Here is a 23986-nt window from a genome sequence, read left to right as displayed (position 1 = left end):
GCAAAAGCTAAGAGAATTCAGCACCACCAAACCAGCTCTACAACAAATGCTAAAGGAACTTCTCTAAGTGGGAAACACAAGAGAAGAAAAGGACCTACAAAAACAAACCCAAAACAATTAAGAAAATGGTCATAGGAACATACATATCGATAATTACCTTAAACGTGAATGGATTAAATGCTCCAACCAAAAGACACAGGCTTGCTGAATGGATACAAAAACAAGACCCATATATATGCTGTCTACAAGAGACCCACTTCAGACCTAGGGACGCATACAGACTGAAAGGGAGGGGATGGAAAAAGATATTCCATGCAAATGGAAATCAAAAGAAAGCTGGAGTAGCTATACTCATATCAGATAAAATAGACTTTAAGATAAAGAATGTTACAAGAGACAAGGAAGGACACTACATAATGATCAAGGGATCAATCCAAGAAGAAGATATAACAATTATAAATATATATGCACCCAACATAGGAGCACCTCAATACATAAGGCAACTGTTAACAGCTATAAAAGAGGAAATTGACAGTAACACAATAATAGTGGGGGACTTGAACACCTCACTTACACCAATGGACAGATCATCCAAAATGAAAATAAATAAGGAAACAGAAGCTTTAAATGACACAACAGACGAGATAGATTTAATTGATATTTACAGGACATTCCATCCAAAAACAGCAGATTACACTTTCTTCTCAAGTGCACACAGAACATTCTTCAGGATAGAGCACATCTTGGGTCACAAATCAAGCCTCAGTAAATTTAAGAAAATTGAAATCATATCAAGCATCTTTTCTGACCACAACGCTATGAAATTAGAAATGAATTACAGGGAAAAAACCGTAAAAAACACAAACACATGGAGGCTAAACAAAACGTTACTAAATAATCAAGAGATCACTAAAGAAATCAAAGAGGAAATCAAAAAATACCTAGAGACAAATGACAATGAAAACCCGACAATCCAAAACCTATGGGATGCAGCAAAAGCAGTTCTAAGAGGCAAGTTTATAGCTATACAAGCCTACCTCAAGAAACAAGAAAAATCTCAAATAAACAATCTAACCTTACACCTAAAGGAACTAGAGAAAGAAGAACAAACAAAACCCAAAGTTAGCAGAAGGAAAGAAATCATAAAGATCAGAGCGGAAATAAATGAAATAGAAACAAAGAAAACAATAGCAAAGATCAATAAAATTAAAAGCTGGTTCTTTGAGAAGATAAACAAAATTGATAAGCCATTAGCCAGACTCATCAAGAAAAGGAGGGAGAGGACTCAAATCAATAAAATTAGAAACGAAAAAGGAGAAGTTACAACAGACACCGCAGAAATACAAAGCATCCTAAGAGACGACTACAAGCAACTCTATGCCAATAAAATGGACAACCTGGAAGAAATGGACAAATTCTTAGAAAGGTATAACCTTCCAAGACTGAACCAGGAAGAAACAGAAAATATGAACAGACCAATCACAAGCACTGAAATTGAAACTGTGATTAAAATCCTTCCAACAAACAAAAGTCCAGGACCAGATGGCTTCACAGGTGAATTCTATCAAACATTTAGAGAACAGCTAACACCCATCCTTCTCAAACTCTTCCAAAAAATTGCAGAGGAAGGAATACTCCCAAACTCATTCTATGAAGCCACCATCACCCTGATACCAAAACCAGACAAAGATACTACAAAAAAAGAAAATTACAGACCAATATCACTGATGAATATAGAGGCAAAAATCCTCAACAAAATACTAGCAAACAGAATCCAACAACACATTAAAAGGATCATACACCATGATCAAGTGGGATTTATCCCAGGGATGCAAGGATTCTTCAATATATGCAAATCAATCAATGTGATACACTATATTAACAAATTGAAGAAGAAAAACCATATGATCATCTCAATAGATGCAGAAAAAGCTTTTGACAAAATTCAACACCCATTTATGATAAAAACTCTCCAGAAAGTGGGCATAGAGGGAACCTACCTCAACATAATAAAGGCCATATATGACAAACCCACAGCAAACATCATTCTCAACGGTGAAAAACTGAAAGCATTTCCTCTAAGATCAGGAACGAGACAAGGATGTCCACTCTCACCACTATCATTCAACATAGTTTTGGAAGTCCTAGCCACGGCAATCAGAGAAGAAAAAGAAATAAAAGGAATACAAATTGGAAAAGAAGAAGTAAAACTGTCACTGTTTGCAGATGACATGATACTATACATAGAGAATCCTAAAAATGCCACCAGAAAACTACTAGAGCTAATCAATGAATTTGGTAAAGTTCCAGGATACAAAATTAATGCACAGAAATCTCTTGCATTCCTATACACTAATGATGAAAAATCTGAAAGAGAAATTATGGAAACACTCCCATTTACCATTGCAACAAAAAGAATAAAATACCTAGGAATACACCTACCTAGGTAGACAAAAGACCTGTATGCAGGAAACTATAAGACACTGATGAAAGAAATTAAAGATGATACCAACAGATGGAGAGATATACCATGTTCTTGGATTGGAAGAATCAATATTGTGAAAATGACTATACTACCCAAAGCAATCTACAGATTCAGTGCAATCCCTATCAAATTACCAATGGCATTTTTTACGGAACTAGAACAAATCATCTTAAAATTTGTATGGAGACACAAAAGACCCTGAATAGCCAAAGCAGTCTTGAGGGAAAAGAGCGGAGCTGGAGGAATCAGACTCCCTGACTTCAGACTATACTACAAAGCTACAGTAATCAAGACAATATGGTACTGGCACAAAAACAGAAACATAGATCAATGGAACAAGATAGAAAGCCCAGAGATAAACCCATGCACCTACGGTCAACTAATCTATGACAAAGGAGGCAAAGATATACAATGGAGAAAAGACAGTCTCCTCAATAAGCGGTGCTGGGAAAACTGGACAGCTACATGTAAAAGAATGAAATTAGAATACTCCCTAACACCATACACAAAAATAAACTTAAAATGGATTCGAGACCTAAATGTAAGACCGGACACTATAAAACTCATAGAGGAAAACGTAGGAAGAACACTCTTTGACATAAATCACAGCAAGATCTTTTTTAATCCACCTCCTAGAGTAATGGAAATAAACACAAAAATAAACAAATGGGACCTAATGAAACTTCAAAGCTTTTGCACAGCAAAGGAAACCATAAACAAGACGAAAAGACAACCCTCAGAATGGGAGAAAATATTTGCAAACGAATCAATGGACAAAGGATTAATCTCCAAAATATATAAACAGCTCATTCAGCTCAATATTAAAGAAACAAACAACCCAATCCAAAAATGGGCAGAAGACCTAAATAGACATTTCTCCAAAGAAGACATATAGATGGCCAAGAAGCACATGAAAAGATGCTCAACATCACTAATTATTAGAGAAATGCAAATCAAAACTACAATGAGATATCACCTCACACCAGTTAGAATGGGCACCATCAGAAAATCTACAAACAACAAATGCTGGAGAGGGTGTGGAGAAAAGGGAACCCTCTTGCACTGTTGGTGGGAATGTAAATTGATACAGCCACTATGGAGAACAATATGGAGGTTCCTTAAAAAACTAAAAATAGAATTACCATATGACCCAGCAATCCCACTACTGGGCATATACCCAGAGAAAACCGTAATTCAAAAAGACACATCCACCCCAATGTTCACTGCAGCACTATTTACAATAGCCAGGTCACGGAAGCAACCTAAATGCCCATCAACAGACGAATGGATAAAGAAGTTGTGGTACATATATACAATGGAATATTACTCAGCCATAAAAAGGAACGAAACTGAGTCATTTGTTGAGATGTGTATGGATCTAGAGACTGTCATACAGAGTGAAGTAAGTCAGAAAGAGAAAAACAAATATCGTATATTAACGCATGTATGTGGAACCTAGAAAAATGGTACAGATGAATCAGTTTGCAGGGCAGGAATAGAGACACGGATGTAGAGAACAAACGTATGGACACCAAGGGGGGAAAACTGCGGTGGGGTGGGGATGGTGGTGTGCTGAATTGGGTGATAGGGATTGACATGTATACACTGATGTGTATAAAATTGATGATTGATTAAAAAAAAAAAAAGAATATAAACAGTTCAGAACAGCATATTAACAGAACTCTAACTGCCCTTTAAAATTCTGATATTTAATTATGATTACTTATTTTATAGTGGATTATGTTTAACCTGGGGTTTTGCTGTCCTTGGACTGGAAAACTCCAGCATCCCTGTCTGCTCCCTTCTGTGTCAACTAAACCTAGTATTAAAAGTCCTTACAGTAGCCCCCCAAAGCTATTCTGGATGGATTCTGGTGAAAAAATATTTTCTACTTCTCCAAATTCAGTGATTAAGATAAAGAAAATAAAGATGACTTTTGAAATAACCAATATTTACTTCCTTGGCATTTGACATTAAGTAAAATAAATATTTAACATCTACTTGTATACAAATCAGTATGCTGCCAGTCTGAAAAAATGAGATGCAAATATGCAGCTATAATTGCTACAATAAAGATTTACAGACAAAAAACCAAGTGAGTTTTGAAAAGGGGTCATGAGAAAGGTTTCAGAGTGACAACTGAGTTAGGCCCAAGACATTTGGACATGTGAGGCAAGGGGCGTTCTATGCCAAATGGACAGCACGTGTAAGAATCCTAGAGGGAGCTTAGTTTAGCTGGATGGCAGTGAATTTAGGAGAGCAGGGAGAGGAAGTTGAACCAGGTTATGGAAGGCTTTCAATGCCACACAAAGGGTTTGGATATCATTTGGCAGGAAAGAGTCACCACAGTTTCCAAGGACAAATCGTGTTTTACCATGTATGGCAACAGTTAAGGAAAGATAATGAAGTCTTACGACAGAGGCTGTAAGCATGGAAAAGAGGTGGATTTAAGAGATATTTTAGAAATAGAAGTGAAAGGATGTGGTAGTTTAGACATGAAGAACTAATGAGAGGGATTTCCCTGGTGGCGCAGTGGTTAAAACTCCACCTGCCAATGCAGGGGACACAGCTTCGAGCCCTGGTCCGGGAAGATCCCACACGCCGCGGAGCAACTAAGCCCGTGTGCCACAACTACTGAACCTGCGCTCTAGAGCCTGTGAGCCACAAGTACTGAGCCTGCGCGCCACAACTACTGAAGCCCGTGCGCCTAGAGCCTGTGCTCCGCAACAAGAGAAGCCACCGCAGTGAGAAGTCCATGCACCGCAACAAAGAGTAGCCCCTGCTCGCCGCAACTAGAGAAAGCCCGTGCGCAGCATAGAAGACCCAACACAGCCAAAAATAAATAAATAAATTAATTAATTAATTAAAAAAAAAAAACTAATGAGCAAGAGGAGTCTGAAGACAACAGCCAAGGTTCCCAGCCTTGGGTCACTAGCAGTGTATACATCTTTGCAACGAATCTTTGTAATAAACCCTCGCCTGGATACCCTGACCTCTTCTGCTCTATGTCCAGTCCTCAGTACCACTTTAAGACCCACCCTAAACCCCACCATGCCTATGAAGTCTTCCTCTGACAGGATAGCAACCTTTCAGTTCTAGCAAAGGTCTGTTGGTAGAAACTAAGAATCTTTTAGAGAAGGTACTGTTACTGTGAAATCTTCCTTTAAAATTTTGACAACAGTCTCACAAAATCAACACTTACCTGATGTATTGCCAGACCCATGCAAGCCAGGGTTTTCTCAGGTGTATCCCTTAATTCATTTGCTATATTTGGTATCAATTTAGCTATTTCGTCATCTTTTGTCAGTTCTTTAAAATTCACCAAAATACTTCCCTTTCTTTCTATTTCATCCTATAAAATATTAAGGTATGAAAATAATGATTGCTTTTTTACCATGTATGAGCATTCAATCACATACTTTGAGGAAGCATATAATGTTCATATAGTGATAATATCAGCTCATGCAGCTCAGTAATAAAAAAAGAAACCCAATCAAAAAATGGGCATAAGACCTAAATAAACATTTCTCCAAAGAAGACACACAGATGGCCAAGAAGCACCTGAAAAGATGCTCAACATCACTAATTATTAGAGAAACGCAAATCAAAACTACAGTGAGGTATCACCTCACACCAGTTAGAATGGGCATCATCAGAAAATCTACGAACAACAAATGCTGGAGAGGGTGTGGAGAAAAGGGAACCCTCTTGCACTGTTGGTGGGAATGTAAATTGATACAGCCACTATGGAGAACAGTATGGAAGTTCCTTAAAAAACTAAAAATAGAATTACTATATGACCCAGCAATCCCACTACTGGGCATATACCCAGAGAAAACCATAATTCAAACAGACACATGCACCCCAATGTTCACTGCAGCACTATTTACAATAGCCAGGTCATGGAAGCAACCTAAATGCCCATCGACAGACGAATGGATAAAGAAGATGTGGTACATATATACAATGGAATATTACTCAGCCATAAAAAGGAACGAAATTGGGTCATTTGTAGAGACATGGATGAATTTAGAGACTGTCATACAGAGTGAAGTAAGTCAGAAAGAGAAAAACAAATATCGTATATTAACGCATACATGTGGAACCTAGAAAAATGGTACAGATGAACCAGTTTGCAGGGCAGAAATAGAGACACAGATGTAGAGAACAAACATATGGACACCAAGGTGGGGAAAGTGGCGGGGGTGGGTGGTGGTGGTGGGATGAATTGGGAGATTGGGATTGACATGTATACACTAATATGTATAAAGCAGATAACTAATAAGAACCTGCTATATAAAAAATAAATAAAATAAAATTCAAAAATTAAAAAAAGAATATGTGATAATAAGTACTACAAGTTTTGTGCCAAGCACAGTTCTAATATTTAAAATGTATTAACTTATTTATGTCTCTTAACAACCCTTTGTGGTAGGTATTAATAATACTCTCATACTCTAATGATAGATGAGAAAACACACAAAAGAAAGTAATTCACCAAAGTCCACACTGCTGGTAAGTGGGAAGCTAGCAGCTGGACCAAGGCAGTCCAGTGTCTATAACCACAATCACTAGCACCTCAAATACATTGTTCAATAAGATGACACATAAAGGTGGACTAGTAGCTTTGTTATGCAAGAACTTTACCTTATCGTATAAATCAATACGCCTTGTGAAAAAGTTTTCAAATGCTTGAATCTTCTCAATAAAAGGAGAGCTGTTGCTGTAAACTAATCCAACAAATATGGCATCAGCACTAATAAAAATTACACACGTACAAGTATATTTTTCATGAGACAGAAGAAATAGTATATACATGGTAGATGACTTCTAACTGCTGTACAGTCTGATTACATTTAGATAAGAACTGGTATAGAATGTAAACATAAGATTCTAAAACAAGTTTAGCTCTGCATAATCTAAAATGCAGATAGGAAGTGTCTCTCTCTAAAAGCACCAATATCTGAAAATCTTTACATTGAGCTGTGACACCTAGTAAGATCTACTAGTTCAAACAGCTTACATAATAAAGCGAAAACTTAAGCCGCTAGCACAGGGAGATCAGCTCCATGCTCTGTGACCACCTAGAGGGGTGGGATAGGGAGGGTGGGAAGGAGACGCAAGAGGGAGGGGATATGGGGATATATGTATACGTATAGCTGATTCAGTTTGTTATACAGCAGAAACTAACACAACGTTGTAAAGCAATTATACTCCAATAAAGATGTTAAAAAATAAATAAATAAAATATGTTGAGGTTTAAAAAAAATTTTTTAAAGCCAAATCTTAGCACACTAACTAAACTCTTAATTCTTTGCAAAGAAAATCCTACTAGTCCAAATAGCCATTTGTCAAATCCTTTCCTGAGATCAGGAGAGGCAGACTACCACTCGACTCTGGTCCCAAAACTATAAAGTTATCTTCCACATTGTGAAGTTCTATAACATTTTTGAATTGGTCTCCCACAGAGAAACAGTACAATGAAGCAGTTCGGAAGTACAACTGGCCAAAGGCAACTTGTGAACTCCATTTTTAGGACCAGTCCAAAGATCACTTCTAGTATTCTGAGCTAACTGCTAGGGAAGTATTGTGGGTGTTGGTGGCTAATGCATCCTAAAGCAACAAAAGACACATCAACTATGAAACATAACATTTCTATATACCAGAGAAAAACAGACTCTCAATATAGAAAACATTTGTAAAGCACTTCATTCATTCACAAAATGAATACTGACTGCCCGGTATGGGGCAAGATCCTTGCCCTTAAGCAGTACAGTCCAGTGGGTAAAAAAAAACACAGATATACATAAACACAAAACCCATATCTCATAACAAGCATATGATACTATCAGAGCACAGGAAAGATGATTCTCCAAACCCATACAGACAGATGTATGATGTTAACTGATGTTCTGGATTACAAAAAGGAGATTCCTTAACTATGTTTCTACACAAACTGTGTTGGTCATTGTCTCTTGGTTCCAAGCCTACTCTTCTATTTTCAGCTTTGTGATTCTTTGATCAAGATCTGCACAAGGCATTTCCCAGACTCCTGTAAGATTCTGCCAATTAGAGGCAACTTTAGAGACTGGCAGGCAGCAGGCAGGAAGGAATTTATTCTTGTTTCCAATTCTTTTCAGCATCTCTCCAGCTACAGAGGATAGCTACAGTTCTAGCCTCCAGCACTAAGCACCAACCATGCCACTCTCCTGCCAGAACTACCAGCAGCAACCTGCTTAATTCGCCTTGGTGGTCTGAGCACAGCTCTGAAAGATATCCTTCAGAGGTCCAAGCACAGCTTTGTGGGGTGCCCCTCAAAGGTCAAAGCCACAGCTATGCTGTGGCTCCTCCTTTGAATTCTTAGGTTCTGATAACCTCAGCACTACTTATCTTTTGTTCCCTCAGGCATAAGGGTGGTTGTTGCTTTCCAAAGTTAACACTATCTGGGAGTTTATCTCAGTGTTCCCTTTTTGGTCTTTCAGTCTTCTATCTGTATACCCAATTCCCTGTATTAAATCCTCTTTCTGAAATACCTAGTGTGGTTTGTTTTTCTGACCAATAGAAAATGAAAAATTATGCTCTTGAAACATAAACATAATTCAATTGTTTGGGTGAACTAAGATTAAAGAAGAGGGGAGATATATATATATGTAAGCCAAATGAACAGTAATATGAGATGTAGCATCCAAAAAAAGTTAAGGAAAATAAGACTTATGGTACTTTTTGCACTTTTAACTCTACCTTCTGACAAATAAAGCTTCCAGCCTTTATATGGTGTGAATTGATCCAACGTTGATTGTAGTAGCAAAGACTGTGGGGTTTGTTCTGAAAAAAACAAACAAACAAAACCACAAAAACAGAATACTAGGTTAATAGAAACAGAACATTTTTTTTTCCTATTTGCTTCTCCTTATAACAATGAGACCCTGACATGTTATTAATAGAATATCTAAGTTACAGATTTCAGTAAGAATTTTGGATATTAACATCCAAATATTACCTTAAGGGTAATGTCAAATAAAAGACAGACAAATTTGAGTTAAACTGCTTTTCATGACAGGCATGAACAGATTCCTTCACGAAGGAAAAAAAAATTGCACTACTGTTGGCCTCCCCTACCAGGATGTTTTCCTGTGGCTTTATTCACGTCAGGTCTGTGCTCTAGTTCTCTCCATTTTCCTGAGAAGCTCCCACCACCTCTTCTTCTTTTCCAGCTTTGAAATCTTCCTCGTCCAAATCCTCTGCCTCTGTACTCTCCATTCATGTCTTTTAAAAGATAGAGATTAGGAAAGTCCTCATCAAAACTATAGGAGAAATAGTGCTCCTAAAAATGTATTAACATATTACTAAGAAAAATTAATATATATTCTAGTTTGAGACCAGCAATGTTGCACAGCATGGTACAAACCCCAAACACTCTGCAGTAATTCTTCTAATCCTCATCTCTTTTTAAGGCATACCACAGATGTTTAACCAAGTATACTGAATGCTTATGCCTTTTCTTATTTTTGTCATGGGATTTATCATGGGATAAAAATAAGAAAAGGTATAAGGAAAGGTACCATACCTGTTTTCATGGAACTCCCACAATAGAAATGAAAATAAGACAGATAATTAACTCTAAGATACCTCTGTAGTGTGGTGAGACTTATTACAGGGCAGCACTGGCTGCACATTATCCTGACCTGTGACATTAGGAATATATCATCATAGCTCCTTATATATAGACAATCCAGCTGTGCCATATCCACTTTTATCAGAGATACATGGATATCCTTTTTTTTAAAATTTATTTATTCATTTTATTTTGGCCACACTGCGTGGCTTGTGGGATTTCAGTTTCCCGACCCAGGACACGGCAGTGAAAGCACCAAATCCTAACCACTAGACCACCAGGGAACTCCCTGGATATTCTTACATAGGCATCTAAGACAGATCTTTCTGGGGAAGCACAGAAGTGGGACGGGTACATACATGTTTCAACCCTTCTTTTCCTGTAGGGGCCAAAATGGAAAAAAAGTTAATTTTCCAGATTTAGAACGACTGTGCTAAAACGACAATGAAAGCAAGATCATTTCTAGACCAATACTGATAGATGGGTTATTTGCAATTTTTAGATAAATTTGTTGAAATGCAATAAAGTTTTTCTGAAAGCATATCCATATTTGCTAATATCATTTTGGGGGCTATTTATCCCTTCCTGCTTTTTTCTACTTTGTACATGGTGAGATACTCATTTTTAAAAATATTTTTTTATTTTTTGCCTTGCCATGTGGCTTGCAGGATCTTAGTTCCCTGACCAAGAATCGAACCCGGGCCCACAGCAGTGAAAACGCTGAGTCCTAACCACTGGACCACCAGGGAATTCCCAAGATACTCATTTTTATTAAACTCAAACCCATAAAGATAGTTCCTGGTTGAGAAGCAATAAATCAAAATATGTGATCTTTAAAAATGGGTTTTAAGGGGCTTCCCCGGTGGCGCAGTGGTTGAGAGTCCACCTGCCGATGCAGGGGACACGAGTTCAAGCCCTGGTTCAGGAAGATCCCACCTGCTGCGGAGCAACTAAGCCTGTGTGCCACAACTACTGAGCCTGCGCTCTGGAGCCCGCAAGCCACAACTACTGAGCCCATGCACCACAAGTACTGAAGCCTGTGCGCCTAGAGCCTGTGCTCTACAAGAGAAGCCACCGCAATGAGAAGCCTGCGCAATGCAACGGTCGCTGCAACTAGAGAAAGCCTGCGCACAGCAATGAAGACCCAACGCAGCCAAAAAAAAATTTTTTTAAATGGGTTTTAAAATAATTCATATAAGTAGAGCACAGGGCAGTGAAACCATACTGTATGATACTGTAAGGGTGGACATGAAATCATGCATTTGTCAAATCCCACGAAACTATACAACAAAAAGAGTGAATCCTAATGTAACTATGGATTTTAATAACAATGTATCAATTTTGGTCCATCAATTGCAACAAATGTATCACACTAATGCAAGATGCTAATAATGGGGGAACTGGGGGTGGGGGAAGGGAAGAGGACCTATATGGGAACTCTGTACTTTCTGTGCAATTTTTACAATAGTTGTAAACCTACAACTATTCTAAAAAATAAAGTCTGCTGAAGAAAATAGTTTACTAATACAACTCAATATCCAAAAAATGAACAGAGGACTTGAACAGACATTTTTCCAAAGAAGACTTAGAGATGGCCAAGAGGCACATGAAAAGATGCTCAACATCGTTAAGCATCAGAGAAATGCAAATCAAAACCACAATGAGATATCACCTCACACCTGTCATAATGGCTATCGTCAAAAACACAACAAATAACAAATGTAGGGGAGGATGTGGAGAAAAGGGAACCCTAGTACACTGTTGGTGGGAATGTAAATTGGTGCAGCCAGTATGGAAAACAGTGTGGAGCTTCCTCAAGAAATTAAAAATAGGGACTTCCCTGGTGGCCCAGGGTAAAGAATCTGCCTTCCAAGGCAGGGGACGCGGGTTCGATCCCTGGTCAGGGAACAAAGATTCCACATGGCGCGGGGCAACTAAGCCCCCACGCCACAACTACTGAGTTCGCGCACCTCAACTAGAGAGCCTGCATGCCGCAAACTACACAGCCCACACGCTCTGGAACCCGCGCGCCACAACTGAAAAGAAGAGAAAACACGCACGCCACAACTAGAGAGAAGCCTGCGCACCACAACGAAGAGCCCTCGCACCGCAACTAAGACCCGACACAGCCCCCCCAAAAAAATTTAAATGAAGTATAATCTATAAAAATTGAATCACTATGTTGTACACCTGAAACTAACATAACATTATAAATCAACTATACCTCAATAAAAGAAAATAGTTCATATCCTAAGGATAAAAATAAATAAGAATATATCCATAGACTGTAGTGCAATTCATTACAAGACAGAGTATCCGCATCTTTATTTAAAGCGATTTAAATTCGTAAATAAGTTAATAACAAGTTCATGTTATGGGCACTAACAGGGCTTTGATAATCATCTAGACCACACCATACGTTAAGAAACTGAAGACCAGAGAAATTAAGCGAACTGATCAAGATAAAAGTTGTCTGTTGACAGTACTGAGCTCAAACTTCGTCTCCACATTCCCAAGATGAAGTGCTCCTTCGACAATGCTACGTGCCGTATCTTTTTCAAACGAGGTAATATGGTGAGAACAAGTAGTAAAAATTCCAACATAAATGCAAGAGGTAGGACTGGAGAATGGGTAAAAGCCACCCGTCGGGCTTCTATGCTTGGTTAAATACCCCACTTCATTTACGTCTCCTCAAGACTAAGTTCTTACTTGCAAAAGATGGAGGTCCCAAAACTCTCTTAGTTCATGGGGGGAAGCACGACGGGGCAGAGAGGAGACTCCGCGGTCCGAGCTCCTCAGGTGACCCTGCCCAAGCCCCGCAGACTCTTCACCCTCAGCTCTCCTGACGTCCCCGCGCGGGATCGAAGCTCGTCTGTAGGAGCGGCTTGGGGACCTCAGCTTCTCCACCGAGGCCGCACAGGGGAGCCGGAAAACGTCTAGAGCAGGGCGCCACAACAGCACGGCTAACCAAAGCCCAGTTTTCCAAGTTCTTTTTTGGCGCTTCTGTGACGCAACTTCCGCCCGAAGCTGCGGCGAGACCGGAGGGGCGTGACGGAGGGCAGCCAATCAAGAAGATTGGCCTGACGGAAGCCTTGAGGCTCCCGGAAGCTGTCCTGAGGTTCTTACCAGAAAGCGGAAGCGGCGCGCAGCACGTGGGGGCGGTGCCGGTCGGAGGGCTTTGAGTCTTCTTGGTTTGTGGGAGGTGAGGCTGCTAGCGGCTACAGCCCAGGGCCAGGGGCAGAGCGCGGGGAACTGGAGAGACGCTGCGGAGCTTGGAGGCCGGCTGAGCGTCATGGAGGGCTCTGAGGAGCAACCGGGCCCACGGCCACCGCATCCCGGGGACCACCGCATCCGCGACGGCGACTTCGTGGTGCTGAAACGGGAAGATGTGTTTAAAGCAGTGCAAGTCCAGCGGAGAAAGTAAGTCAGGTCGCTGGCCTTAGGGGTTCTCCGCCCCCATCTTCTGGACACCCTCTCCCTCCAGGGTTCCATTCTTGGATTCCCAATCCATTCTGGATTCCCAGTCCTCTCTCGTCATCTCCTCTCGGATCTTCCCACAGAGGCCTTTGCCCCCAGAATCCCATCCTTGGCCCTCGAGATCTCCCTCACTCCTCTGTCTTCCTACAGAACCCCCCTCCGTGATCTCATACTGGCCCTCTATCTTAAGCATCTCACTTACTCTTTCCACGGTCCTTTTCCCATTCTTGGCCCTCAGGTGCTCCGCCCCTCTCTCCAGGCCCCCACCCCACCCCCTGTCCTGGGGTTCTTTCCCCAGGTTTTGAGTTCGTCTCTCCTGTCTTCTCACAGAACCCACCCTTCACTCTCTAGTCTCATTCTTGCCTCCCAGAGCCCCCCTCATCACAACTTTATTTTGTATTCTTGAAACGAGTGCTTTTTTCTTTTCAGAATTTCTGATTAGAAATGTGTAAAGTGCTAATACTAATTATTTAAGCTTTTTAATTGAAGTATAGCAGTGCAGCAAAGTCCTTAGGTTATATGTTCGATGAACGATTCCATGTGCAGGTGAACCTTTGGTTTTTCCTTCTCGTATTGTCCTTTTAAGTTGCTTTATCGTGAGATGTGGTTGTTTGAGTGTGCTTCTTACAAATGTGCTCTTTTAGATAAGAGCTTTTCGTTCCCAAGGAGACAGACAGTAACACCTTTATTTCTAAAAAGTATTCTTTAGACATTTATTTTGAAACACTTTTCAACAGTTTTCTTGGCAGAAGCCATAGCATTAGTTTCCATTTTGTTTAGAAAATGACTCTTTGAGCTCAACTACATCCCAGGCCAGACTCTCCCTTCACTCTTTCCTCGGGGCTGCACTCATCTGGTTGAGCAGAAGCAATCCTGCCTCTGTGAGCAGACTCTGCACATCCCCCTCTTCTCCAAGGAAGGTGTGGCTCCATGTCCTTCTGACTGGGTCCCACTTTCCTGACTAGGGCAGTGACCTCCTGTCAGGCCAATCAGTTTGAGTGACATACCCTTCTTTGCATATCAGACCAGCTGCCAGAGGGTAAACCCAACCCAGCTCAGACACAGTGTTTTGCTAGCACTGGGCTACTCAAAGGATGAGGCAGGGGAGGGTACACATCTGGGCTGAGCTGAGTTTCAGCTTCTCTGAGGGGATTCATGTCAGCAAATATTTAGAGTGTCTGTTATGTGTTAATCACTGAGGGCCCAGCAAAGAGCAAGAATTGGCCCTGCCTGGATACTTAGGACCTTGGAGAAATTCACTCAGGTGGTTCAATTAAGGAGACTTAATGAAGATGTGACACATACACATACAGAGATGTGACAAGGTTTAGAGAACCAGTAGAGACTGGTGATGCATCCAAGGGTCTAGAATTGTGGGAAGCCTTCAGCAAGGGAGCCTGTGTGATGTGGTCTGTGCATTCTGTCATGGTCGGCCTCTTGGGGCACAGAGAAAGAAAGAGAAGGTGTAGGATGGGGCATAAAGAAAGTTAACCAGTGTACATCTTTCAGAATTCAGAGTTCTGTTGATATGGGCCATGTCCTGAAGCTAAGCAGGGCTTCCCGAGATCCATTTGTTCTTTGCTGGATAGACCGTGTGGTGCAGTGGAAAGAACCAGTCTTTTAGGTCAGGCAGACTTGGATTTGAATCCCAGCTCCTACTGTGTAACTGAATCTTGGGCAAGACACTTTTCCCTCAGTTTCAAGTTTGCTCATCTGGAAAGAGCTGTGTCCCAGGATTACATAATTGAGAATTAAATCAAAAAGTATGAAACACCTGGCACATACTACCTAACCCCTGATTGACACTCAGTGGGTGTTAGTTTTTGTCTTTTGAAAGGAAAGTTTTTTGTTTTTGTGGGATTTCCCTTTTAAATTGTAAGAAGACAAAAATCTGGGTAATGGGAAAAGCTAAGATTGCCTGGGCCTCAGTAGAGCCTCATCAGTGTTAGGCACTGTTTACAAATGTGTAGATTGTCAATAATGTTCATATGTATATATCATTTGCTTTTCCTGGATGATTTTCAAAGAAAATGGCCAGTTAGGCCAGGGAATTTGTTAAATCCCTGTCATCCCAATGATTGTTCAGTTTTGAGATTTTCTTGTGTAAGTTACAAGAGGCGTCACAGTGTGTGTCTCAGTGGCATGGCAATCTTGCTACTCAGGAAATCCAAAGTCTGCGAGTTTGGACATCCTGTCAAACAGTGCAAATTGGAGCCAGACCAATGCCTCAGAAGAGGAATGTCTTCTGTCTTTGTTTCTCATTCCAAATTCAGTGTTTTTGTGGCTTCTTTATTAATTTTGTGCAGTGTTTTGTGTTTCTGGCCCCAACCCGATCCTCTCTAGTTCATTTGTCGGTTCATGGTCAGAGATAATGCTGCTGATCATCCTTTAGAGAGACTGATTATGAAATAACCTAGGTTGAACGAATCGTTCCTGTACTGAATACAAATGAGATTCAGCTAATTGATTGCATTTCTTCCCCAGAAAAGTAACTTTTGAAAAACAGTGGTTCTATCTGGATAACGTCATTGGCCATAGTTATGGAACCACATTTGAAGTTACCAGTGGAGGAAGTCTTCAGCCTAAGAAGAAGAAGGAAGAGCCTACTTCAGGTGCACTGTACTACTTAGGATGTATGAAATAGATGCTCTTGAGCTGGCTACTCAGAAACCTGTCAACTCGAATTAATTCTAGAATGCTAGCCCAGGCTGTCCCCAGAGAAATCTAAACTCATAATCTAAGAACTGTAGCTTGGTGGAATGAATTAGGGTCTGCCTTTGGCTTTGAGATACCTGGGTTCTGACTCCTGCCCATCATTAACCAGCTCTTCGACCTTGGGCCAGGTATTTGATGCCATGAATCCTTGCAGCTTCATTGTAAGAGTGGGTGTGGAGCCCTGTTGGTGTCTAGAAGTTACCAGCTCTTGAGGTAGTTAGCATATAGGGTAAGGATAAGAGATCTGGCTTTGAATTCAACTGACTAGGTTTAAGTTCCAGCTTCATCACTTACTTTGTAACCTTGACCTAGTTATTTAGTTTCTCTAAGTTTTATATTCTCATCGGTAAAATAGGGCCATAAACATGTTTAATGCCCAAGCTGTAGTGAGTGTTCAATCATATGACACATAGGAAGTTCTTAACAGTGCCTTGCCTGTTAGAGTAACGACCCCATAATTTTAGTATTATTGCTAATTAAAATTAAATACTTAAATTTTTATCAAAATAAATGTGCTTAAATATTTTATTAATAAAATTAAAATACTTAATTAAATAATTAAAACACTATTGAAGTTCTGGTTCAAACCAGTTTATTAAATACTTTTAAATCAACATTCGTGTTTTTATTAAGCACCAGATATGTTCCAGACATGATTAAGCAGTGCAATTTCAGCAGTTCCTTAGATAGACTATCCCATAAAATTTATTTAGCAGTGGGGGACACCAAAAATAAGCAAACAGCATAATTTCAGGTGGTGATGTGTGCTGTGCAGATGATAAAGCAGGGAGGTGTACTGAAGGCTGATTGAAAGATGTGAAACTTGGCTGAGATGGTGAGCTCAGCCCTGAGTAATGGAAAGGATCCACCCACTTGGAGATGTCACAAGAGCGTTCCAGACAGAGGGAGCAGCAAGTGCCAAAGCCCCGCATTGAGACCATGCTGCTGTGTCTAAGGAACAGAAAGAAGGGCAATGTGGCTGAGTACAGGGGTTGAGAAATGAGCCCTGGAAAGGTAGCCAGGGGCCAGGTCATATACAACCTTGCGGATCATCTTTGAATTGCTACTGGAAACCACTGTGGTTTTGTGCGTTGGAATAGATGAGCCAATTTGCATTTTAAAAAGAGAACTTTGGTGTCAGGTAGATTGTAAGGGGACAAGAGCGGGAACAAGAATATGAGTGAGTGGCTTGGAGTAGTCGTGACAAGAAAGGATAGTGGATTGGGGTGGGGGCAGTGGAACTGGAAGGCCAGATTTAAGTGGCTGATGGGCTGGATGTGGATACGAACTTAGAATAGGAAAGATTTTTAAATAATTTCAGATCATACGTGTCATAGAGCAATTTTCTTCCTTAGAGACCAAAGAAGCGGGCACTGATAATCGAAATATAATTGATGATGGGAAATCTCAGAAACTTACTCAAGATGACATAAAAGCTTTAAAGGACAAAGGCATTAAAGGCGAGGTAAAATTCAAAGGATTTTTTGTTTTGTTTTCATTTGGTATTTAGGAAATTGCTTGCATTTTAAAGCAGACTTCTCCTAAGGTAAAATGTAAAAATACTGTACACTTCTGTTAAAAATAGCTTGAAGTGTATATTGCAATTCAGTATATCAAAGATTTTGTTTCTTACAGGCAGGAATGTAAGTGAATGACATTACTAATAGTGTTAGCAAAAGGGAATTTGATAATTTAGTGCATCTCAGAGCTTAACTTTGTTCATTTTCATTAATGTTTTCAGCCAGTGTCTTCAGGACTGACAGTTTTCTTTACCTCTTTTCTCCCTTTATTGTATATGTCTGTTCTTTTACTTTGATTTAAATGGAGTTTAAAGTACTTACATTTTAATACAAATTCTAGATAGAGTATAAAAATACAAAGTTCACCCATTTGGACTTCTGTGGAAAAGGGCCTGGAGAATCAGACCTTTGGATACATTCTGGGGTAAGAAACCTTTGAAGTTATCTGTGCTGTGAAAATAAAGTTTCAGGAAATCTGCTTGCTCCTTTTCTTATAGGAAATAGTTCAGCAATTAATTGAAAATAGTACAACATTCCGAGACAAGACAGAATTTGCTCAAGATAAATATATAAAAAAGAAGAAAAAGAAGTAAGTAATTTTTGTTTTTAAAAAAATGAAAATATAAAATCTTTTTATAGATTTATGAAATATATTATTAAAAATAAAGTATTTTTAAACTAGCTTTTTAAAACTGATGTTCTGTTTTTCCTTCCCCCAGATATGAAGCCATGATTACTGTTGTGAAGCCATCCACCCGCATTCTTTCAGTTATGTATTATGCAAGAGAACCTGGAAAAATTAAGTACGCTTTGTTTCCTTTCAAAAGTATAATTGGGGGAAAGTATATCTTTAAGAAAGTCATGATTTTAAGTAAAATGAAAATCTTGCTCATCTGCATAAAGTGTCCTCCTACTTCATAAATTGTAAGTCCTTTTTTACTATTGCCTCCAAAGCAATCAATAATCTTATCAACATCATTTTTATGAAACAAACAAAACTTGAAAAATTATGATTAAAATAGCAGACTTTGCTTAGCTATAAATGAATGAATCATTTTTTTTCCTTAGCCACATGAGATACGATACACTAGCCCAGATGCTGACATTGGGAAATATCCGTGCTGGCAATAAAATGATTGTGATGGAAACATGTGCAGGCTTGGTGCTGGGTGCAATGATGGAACGAATGGGAGGTAAGATTTAAGGTTTTCAAGTTCATTAAAACCCTACCATAATTTGAGTCGAGGGGTCTAAAATATTCAAACTCATGGAAAGTGAGGTTGAGTTACTGGAAGCGAATGAAATGACTTGGGTGTGCCTGCACAGCTCCAGTCTCTGGGACCTTCCTCCGTAGCCCACATCTCCCAGCCTGAGCTGTGCTGGCACTCCCGACGCAGTGTCCTTTCCAGCTTCTGTGTCAGTGGAGATGGTTCTGAAGCCTGTGACTGGCTAGGACCTCCAGGACCGTGATTTCAGTTAAACTCTTGGATAGCTGGTGCTCATTTTATTGGCCTGAATTGAGAGTATAGGGTGGGAAGAATACTAGGGATGTATTCTGTACTAGAAGAGTACAACACAGCCTGATTTAACTGCCCTTTTTATGACCCCATTGAAGATAAGAACTTTTAACTGCCCTGTTTAGAGATTGGACTTGGGGGATGCTGAGAACCAATCACCAATCATGTGACATACAAAATTTGTATGATCACAGGGTTTTACTGTAGTGTCAAGGGGGGTACACTTCTTTAAGACTTCCTGTGTACCTGTTTAGAATTATGTTACCCCCACTGGGAATATGCATGGACTCCAGATGGACCCCCAGAGGAGGTGCATCACCTTCAACCTCTGAACAGCGTAAAGCAGAGAGACCTTCAGTCTCCTTACTGTGGAGTACCCCGAGGGTTGCATAGTCTAGAGCCACCTCCATTGAGCAGATATTTGTTTCTTTTGTCTGTTCAGGTTTTGGCTCCATTATTCAGCTGTACCCTGGAGGTGGACCTGTTCGGGCAGCAACAGCATGTTTTGGATTTCCAAAATCTTTCCTCAGTGGTCTTTATGAATTCCCCCTCAACCAAGTGGACAGTCTCTTAAATGGAACATTTTCTGCTGAGATGTTATCTTCAGAGCCAAAAGACAGTGCTTCGGTTGAAGAAAGTAATGGTACACTGGAGGAAAAACAGACTTCAGAGCAAGAGAACGAAGACAGCATGCCAGAGGCCCCAGAGAGCAATCACCCAGAAGAACAAGAAACAATGGAAATTGTATCTCAAGATCCAGACTCTAAAGAGCCTAAAGAGAGAGGAAACAAAAAGGATTATGTAAGAATGTTAAGAGTTCCCACTACCCTCAATATCTTCCTCAGGGCTTCATTTAACTTCATGTAAGCCCTGAGATTTGATTTGGCTTTGGAGCATCAGCTCCCAAGATAACAGATATCAAAACAGACAGAGAAAAAGTGTGTGTGAGTGTACACACGTGTGATTTAATCTTTGGGATGGAGCTTTAGGATACAGAAGCATTGTATAGGTGGCTGCATGGTGGTTTTATGACCAAAGGGCTCTCTTATGTGTTTTCAGCTTCCTTATAAATGATCTCCTTCTGTTGCCTTAGTCCAAGTTGATAAATATTGTTAAAATGTTTTGACAGACCAGTGTTTCCATAAACCCGACTGAATGACCTCAGTATGTTGGTATCTTATTTTTCTTCTTGAAGATTCAGGAAAAGCAGAGGAGACAAGAAGAGCAGAAGAAAAGACATTTAGAAGCTGCTGCTCTGCTGAGTGAAAGAAACGCAGACGGGTGTGTTGATGAAAGAACACAGGCGACATCTTGGTGCTCGTGGGCTCTGCTTCAAGCAGATTAGTGTTCTCTGTCTGCTTGTCTATTTTGGTTGTAGTGAGGGCAAACATGATGATTCTGTCTTGGGTTTTTAAAGAAAGGAGGCTGCATCTGGCAGAGATGGGAAATTGATTATGCTGATTTCAGAGTTTTAGAAGAAATTGAAATTTCTCCAATGATGGTACATCAGATTGGGCTGTGTAGTCCTGCTAGGTGCAGGTTGGGGGGCATTCCAGTTGATGTGATACTGCCTAAGGGCATGGGCTAAGGAAAACCTGACAGGAAAGGCAGATTCAGGTATCTGCAAAGCCAGTATTACAATGTTGGATTTGCTTCCAGATTTTTTTTAAAATCAAGACTGTTATTAGAGTTGCCAACTCTAAGTTGGCCACTTAGAGTTGCCAAGCACCACGAGAGTTTATAATCCAGTTTGTGTTTCCTAGAAAGTAATAGCTCATGATTTTATTGTTGGAATCTCTAGAATGTTGTATTTAAAGTGCTTCCTTGTGTGAGTCATGCAAATAAATACGTGATATTTTAAATGCATTTTAAAACCTATGCTCTGCTTTGGGGACATAGAGAAATAATTTGTCTAACATTTTCCTTGCAGTTTAATTGTAGCTAGTCGTTTCCATCCCACTCCACTGCTGCTGTCTTTGCTGGACTTTGTGGCTCCTTCAAGGCCGTTCGTGGTCTACTGTCAATATAAAGAGGTAATACTGAAACAGAGTGGACAGGAATTCTTGCATCTGAATGTTGTTTCTCAAATTGCACCCTCAAAATAATTATTAACAAAACTCTGTTTATGCCTTTAGCCTCTGTTGGAATGCTACACAAAACTGCGGGAAAGAGGAGGGGTCATCAATCTCAGGCTGTCTGAAACCTGGCTTAGAAATTACCAGGTATGTGTTCTCACAGCCAGTCCCTGGGAGCTGCTCTCCTGGGTCGCTGGCTCTGCACAGTAGTGCCAGAAGCTGTTAAATAGGGATCTCCCTGTTTCTATCTATAGAGATGAAAGAGTCTCACGTCTGTAACTCAGAGAAAGTGCCCTGACCTTTCCTGACCCTTTTTTCTTTTTTCACGTCATGGTCTATTACTCAGATACCTGAGTCCAGAGACATTTAAAATGCAAACGACTGTGGTTTGAGATCACTGTAGAGGGAATAACTGATAATAGCAAAATCCCTAGGCTGACAAGAAAGTGACCCTTTCCTTTCTGCTGGGATGTCTTTGCAGCAAGTGTTCGAGAGTTCCTGGTGGGCTCCGTGTCAGTTCAGGTCCTCTGGAATGTATATGCGAAGACAGAATTAAAAGTGTAAGAGAAATGCCTGTGAAAGATAAGAGGGAGCGGGATTAGGCAAGGAGAGTTGTCAGACCATGATACAGGTCTGATGCCTGTGACAAGTGGGAGGAACGATGGGAGGGGAGGAAGGGCATGCAGTGCTGCTCTGAGAAAGTCTCAGCCAGGATGACGAGGAACCCCAGAACAAAAATTGCCCATTAAAGGAGTTCTGTGTTGGACAGAAATGGTCCAGTTGTGGTACCCATGCTCAGTTATCAACTTGGAATAGCCTCCCTGGGTGTGAATCTCAAAGAAGCAGCAGCTAGAGGCTTTCTGTTGCTTCAGCTCACAGCCAGTTCCCTCTTAGAGATCTGGGGGTGCACCTCCATGGCTGTCACAGGCCCTGCCCTGCTTCCTGGACATCTTACTTAATCCAGGACACTCTGCAGACCTGGGAAACCCTGTGCTTCATGGTAGTCATCTTATTTAGCTCTGGGAACAGGAGAGAAGAATTTTTGACAGAATTAATAGAGTGTTGGAGAAGGAAGGCTCTGGGTATATGTCCAGTAGCTACTTCTCCATGGACCCAGCTCCACTGTTGACCATGAAGAAAGAGGGAGAAAACCAGACCCAGAGCACTACACAAACCAGTTGCCCTTTCACCACCAGAAACTTGCTTCAGGTTTAAGAGAAATGGTTTCAGTTTTATATTTCAAAAGAAAATCACTTAAACGAATTTCTGCGCTTTTATCTGCACTGTCATGTGAAAGATGGACCTCCTTAGGAATTGGTCTGATTAAATTGGTCGCTCTTCAGGCGAATCTGTGTCGTTTAAATTCTCATTTCTGGCATGTGTATTGTTAACATGGCTTTATCTGCTTAGGAAAACATGAATGTCTGTCTTTCTGTCTTGATTAGGTTTTGCCAGATCGAAGTCATCCCAAACTACTGATGAGTGGAGGTGGGGGGTACCTTCTCTCAGGCTTCACTGTTGCCATGGACAACCTTAAAGCAGACCCCAGTCTCAAATCCAGCACCAGCACTTTAGAATCACACAAGACTGAAGAGCCAGCAGCTAAAAAACGGAAGTGCCCAGAGTCTGACTCAACCTTTCAAAAATTGCTCTGATTTTTGTTCTCAGACATTATGCAGTTAGTAAGTAAACTTTAAATGCCATTACTAATTGTGTTTTCATATCCTAAGAATGAGAACATGTCTATACCCCTGTTCGTGGGAAGGACAAGTAAGCCTTTTGTCCACCTCTGACACAGATTGGTTCCGTCTGTCAAAACCTCGAGCCAGAATACCCAAGCCTGGGGTAAGCAGTAGACTGGTATATAGCCAATTGTGTTTATTTCACAAAAATCTTCTTAAGTACTTTTAGTGCTCTGCGCAAATATCTTGAGAATTTAGAGATCAAAGAAATATATTTATACAAAACTTTGTTTATATGTTAAGCCAAGTGGAATAACACACCATCAGTGAAACTTGAGTACTGAAACGAAGGAATTTGTGGAAGAAATTTCCTCTGTTCATTATGTTCTCTTCAACCTAAGCAATATGAATGTGTGTGAGACTTACAGTACCAAAAATGTTCACCCTTTTCCCTCCAGTGGAATAAACTTTTAAAAATTTTATATTCTATTATTTTAATAGTTGATGATGTAGAAAAGCTCTGAGTATTTATTTTACTGCTGTTTTTGTCAGTAGAAAGGTGTTGTAGGGTACTTTTTTGAATTAATTTGCCAGTACTCTCATTCTTTGTTCCAAATAAAGTGACTAGAATTTTTGTGTACTATTAAAGGAAACAAATGGTTTTTTCCCTCCCCAGAGACTTATGGAGATAGATAGATACATGTATATGGATGTTGGTATATGCGTATACATACATATATTTATATGTGCACACACATCCACATGGAGACAGACAGAACACACTGTCCATATGAACTGTAACAAAGTTTAGTGCAGGGCTTAGACCAGTCCTCATAGCATTAGTGTCACTCCTTGTCAAATGTATTTTAAAGTGCCTTTTTTTGGTGATTATTAATGCTG

At 40.2% G+C, this 23986-nt stretch overlaps 2 protein-coding genes across 7 annotated transcripts in view; one reads left to right on the top strand and one right to left on the bottom strand.

Annotated features, from left to right (window-relative positions):
- MCM8 (minichromosome maintenance 8 homologous recombination repair factor) overlaps positions 1 to 13131 on the bottom strand; it is a 42973-nt gene extending 29842 nt beyond the window's left edge. The window contains exons 1-5 of one of the 3 annotated variants that reach the window (XR_014235617.1): positions 12810 to 13131; positions 9605 to 9751; positions 9227 to 9310; positions 7133 to 7215; positions 5688 to 5837 (exon numbers count right to left, since the gene is read on the bottom strand). Coding sequence is in view for 2 of the 3 variants with exons in the window: in XM_082359873.1 (XP_082215999.1) it covers positions 5688 to 5837; positions 7133 to 7215; positions 9227 to 9310; positions 9605 to 9749 (462 nt within the window). In the remaining variant the exon portion in view is untranslated. The remainder of the gene's footprint in view (positions 1 to 5687; positions 5838 to 7132; positions 7216 to 9226; positions 9311 to 9604; positions 9752 to 12809) is intronic. The other 2 variants (XM_082359873.1, XM_082359874.1) reach the window with 2 other exon arrangements.
- Positions 13132 to 13233: 102 nt separating this feature from the next.
- On the top strand, positions 13234 to 23568 carry TRMT6 (tRNA methyltransferase 6 non-catalytic subunit). Of its 4 annotated transcripts, XM_082359876.1 has the most exons (11): positions 13234 to 13520; positions 16062 to 16189; positions 17648 to 17757; positions 18310 to 18401; positions 18532 to 18615; positions 18881 to 19005; positions 19772 to 20130; positions 20525 to 20610; positions 21260 to 21362; positions 21465 to 21551; positions 22850 to 23568. In XM_082359876.1, the coding sequence occupies exons 1-11, from the start codon at positions 13393 to 13395 to the stop codon at positions 23057 to 23059; spliced, it is 1512 nt and encodes a 503-aa protein (XP_082216002.1). In that variant the 5' UTR covers positions 13234 to 13392; the 3' UTR covers positions 23060 to 23568. The 4 variants fall into 4 exon arrangements, with proteins under 4 accessions (XP_082216002.1, XP_082216003.1, XP_082216004.1 ...); XM_082359877.1 differs by lacking the exon at positions 16062 to 16189; XM_082359878.1 differs by lacking the exons at positions 16062 to 16189; positions 17648 to 17757 and having other exon boundaries at positions 13382 to 13520.
- The last annotated feature ends 418 nt before the right edge of the window (positions 23569 to 23986 follow it).

This window comes from Balaenoptera borealis (assembly GCF_965194805.1).
Source record: "Balaenoptera borealis genome assembly, chromosome: 16".
In the NCBI taxonomy this organism is placed as follows: Eukaryota; Metazoa; Chordata; class Mammalia; order Artiodactyla; family Balaenopteridae; genus Balaenoptera; species Balaenoptera borealis.
This window is presented reverse-complemented; position numbering and strand designations above follow the sequence as displayed.

Coding starts and splice junctions, on each gene's coding strand:
- TRMT6 (XM_082359876.1), top strand. CDS start 13,393: ATGGAGGGCTCTGAGGAGCAACCGGGCCCACGGCCACCGCATCCCGGG. Junction 16,190..17,647: donor GAAGGAAGAGCCTACTTCAG/GTGCACTGTACT, acceptor TTTCTTCCTTAG/AGACCAAAGAAGCGGGCACT. Junction 18,616..18,880: donor AGAGAACCTGGAAAAATTAA/GTACGCTTTGTT, acceptor TTTTTTCCTTAG/CCACATGAGATACGATACAC.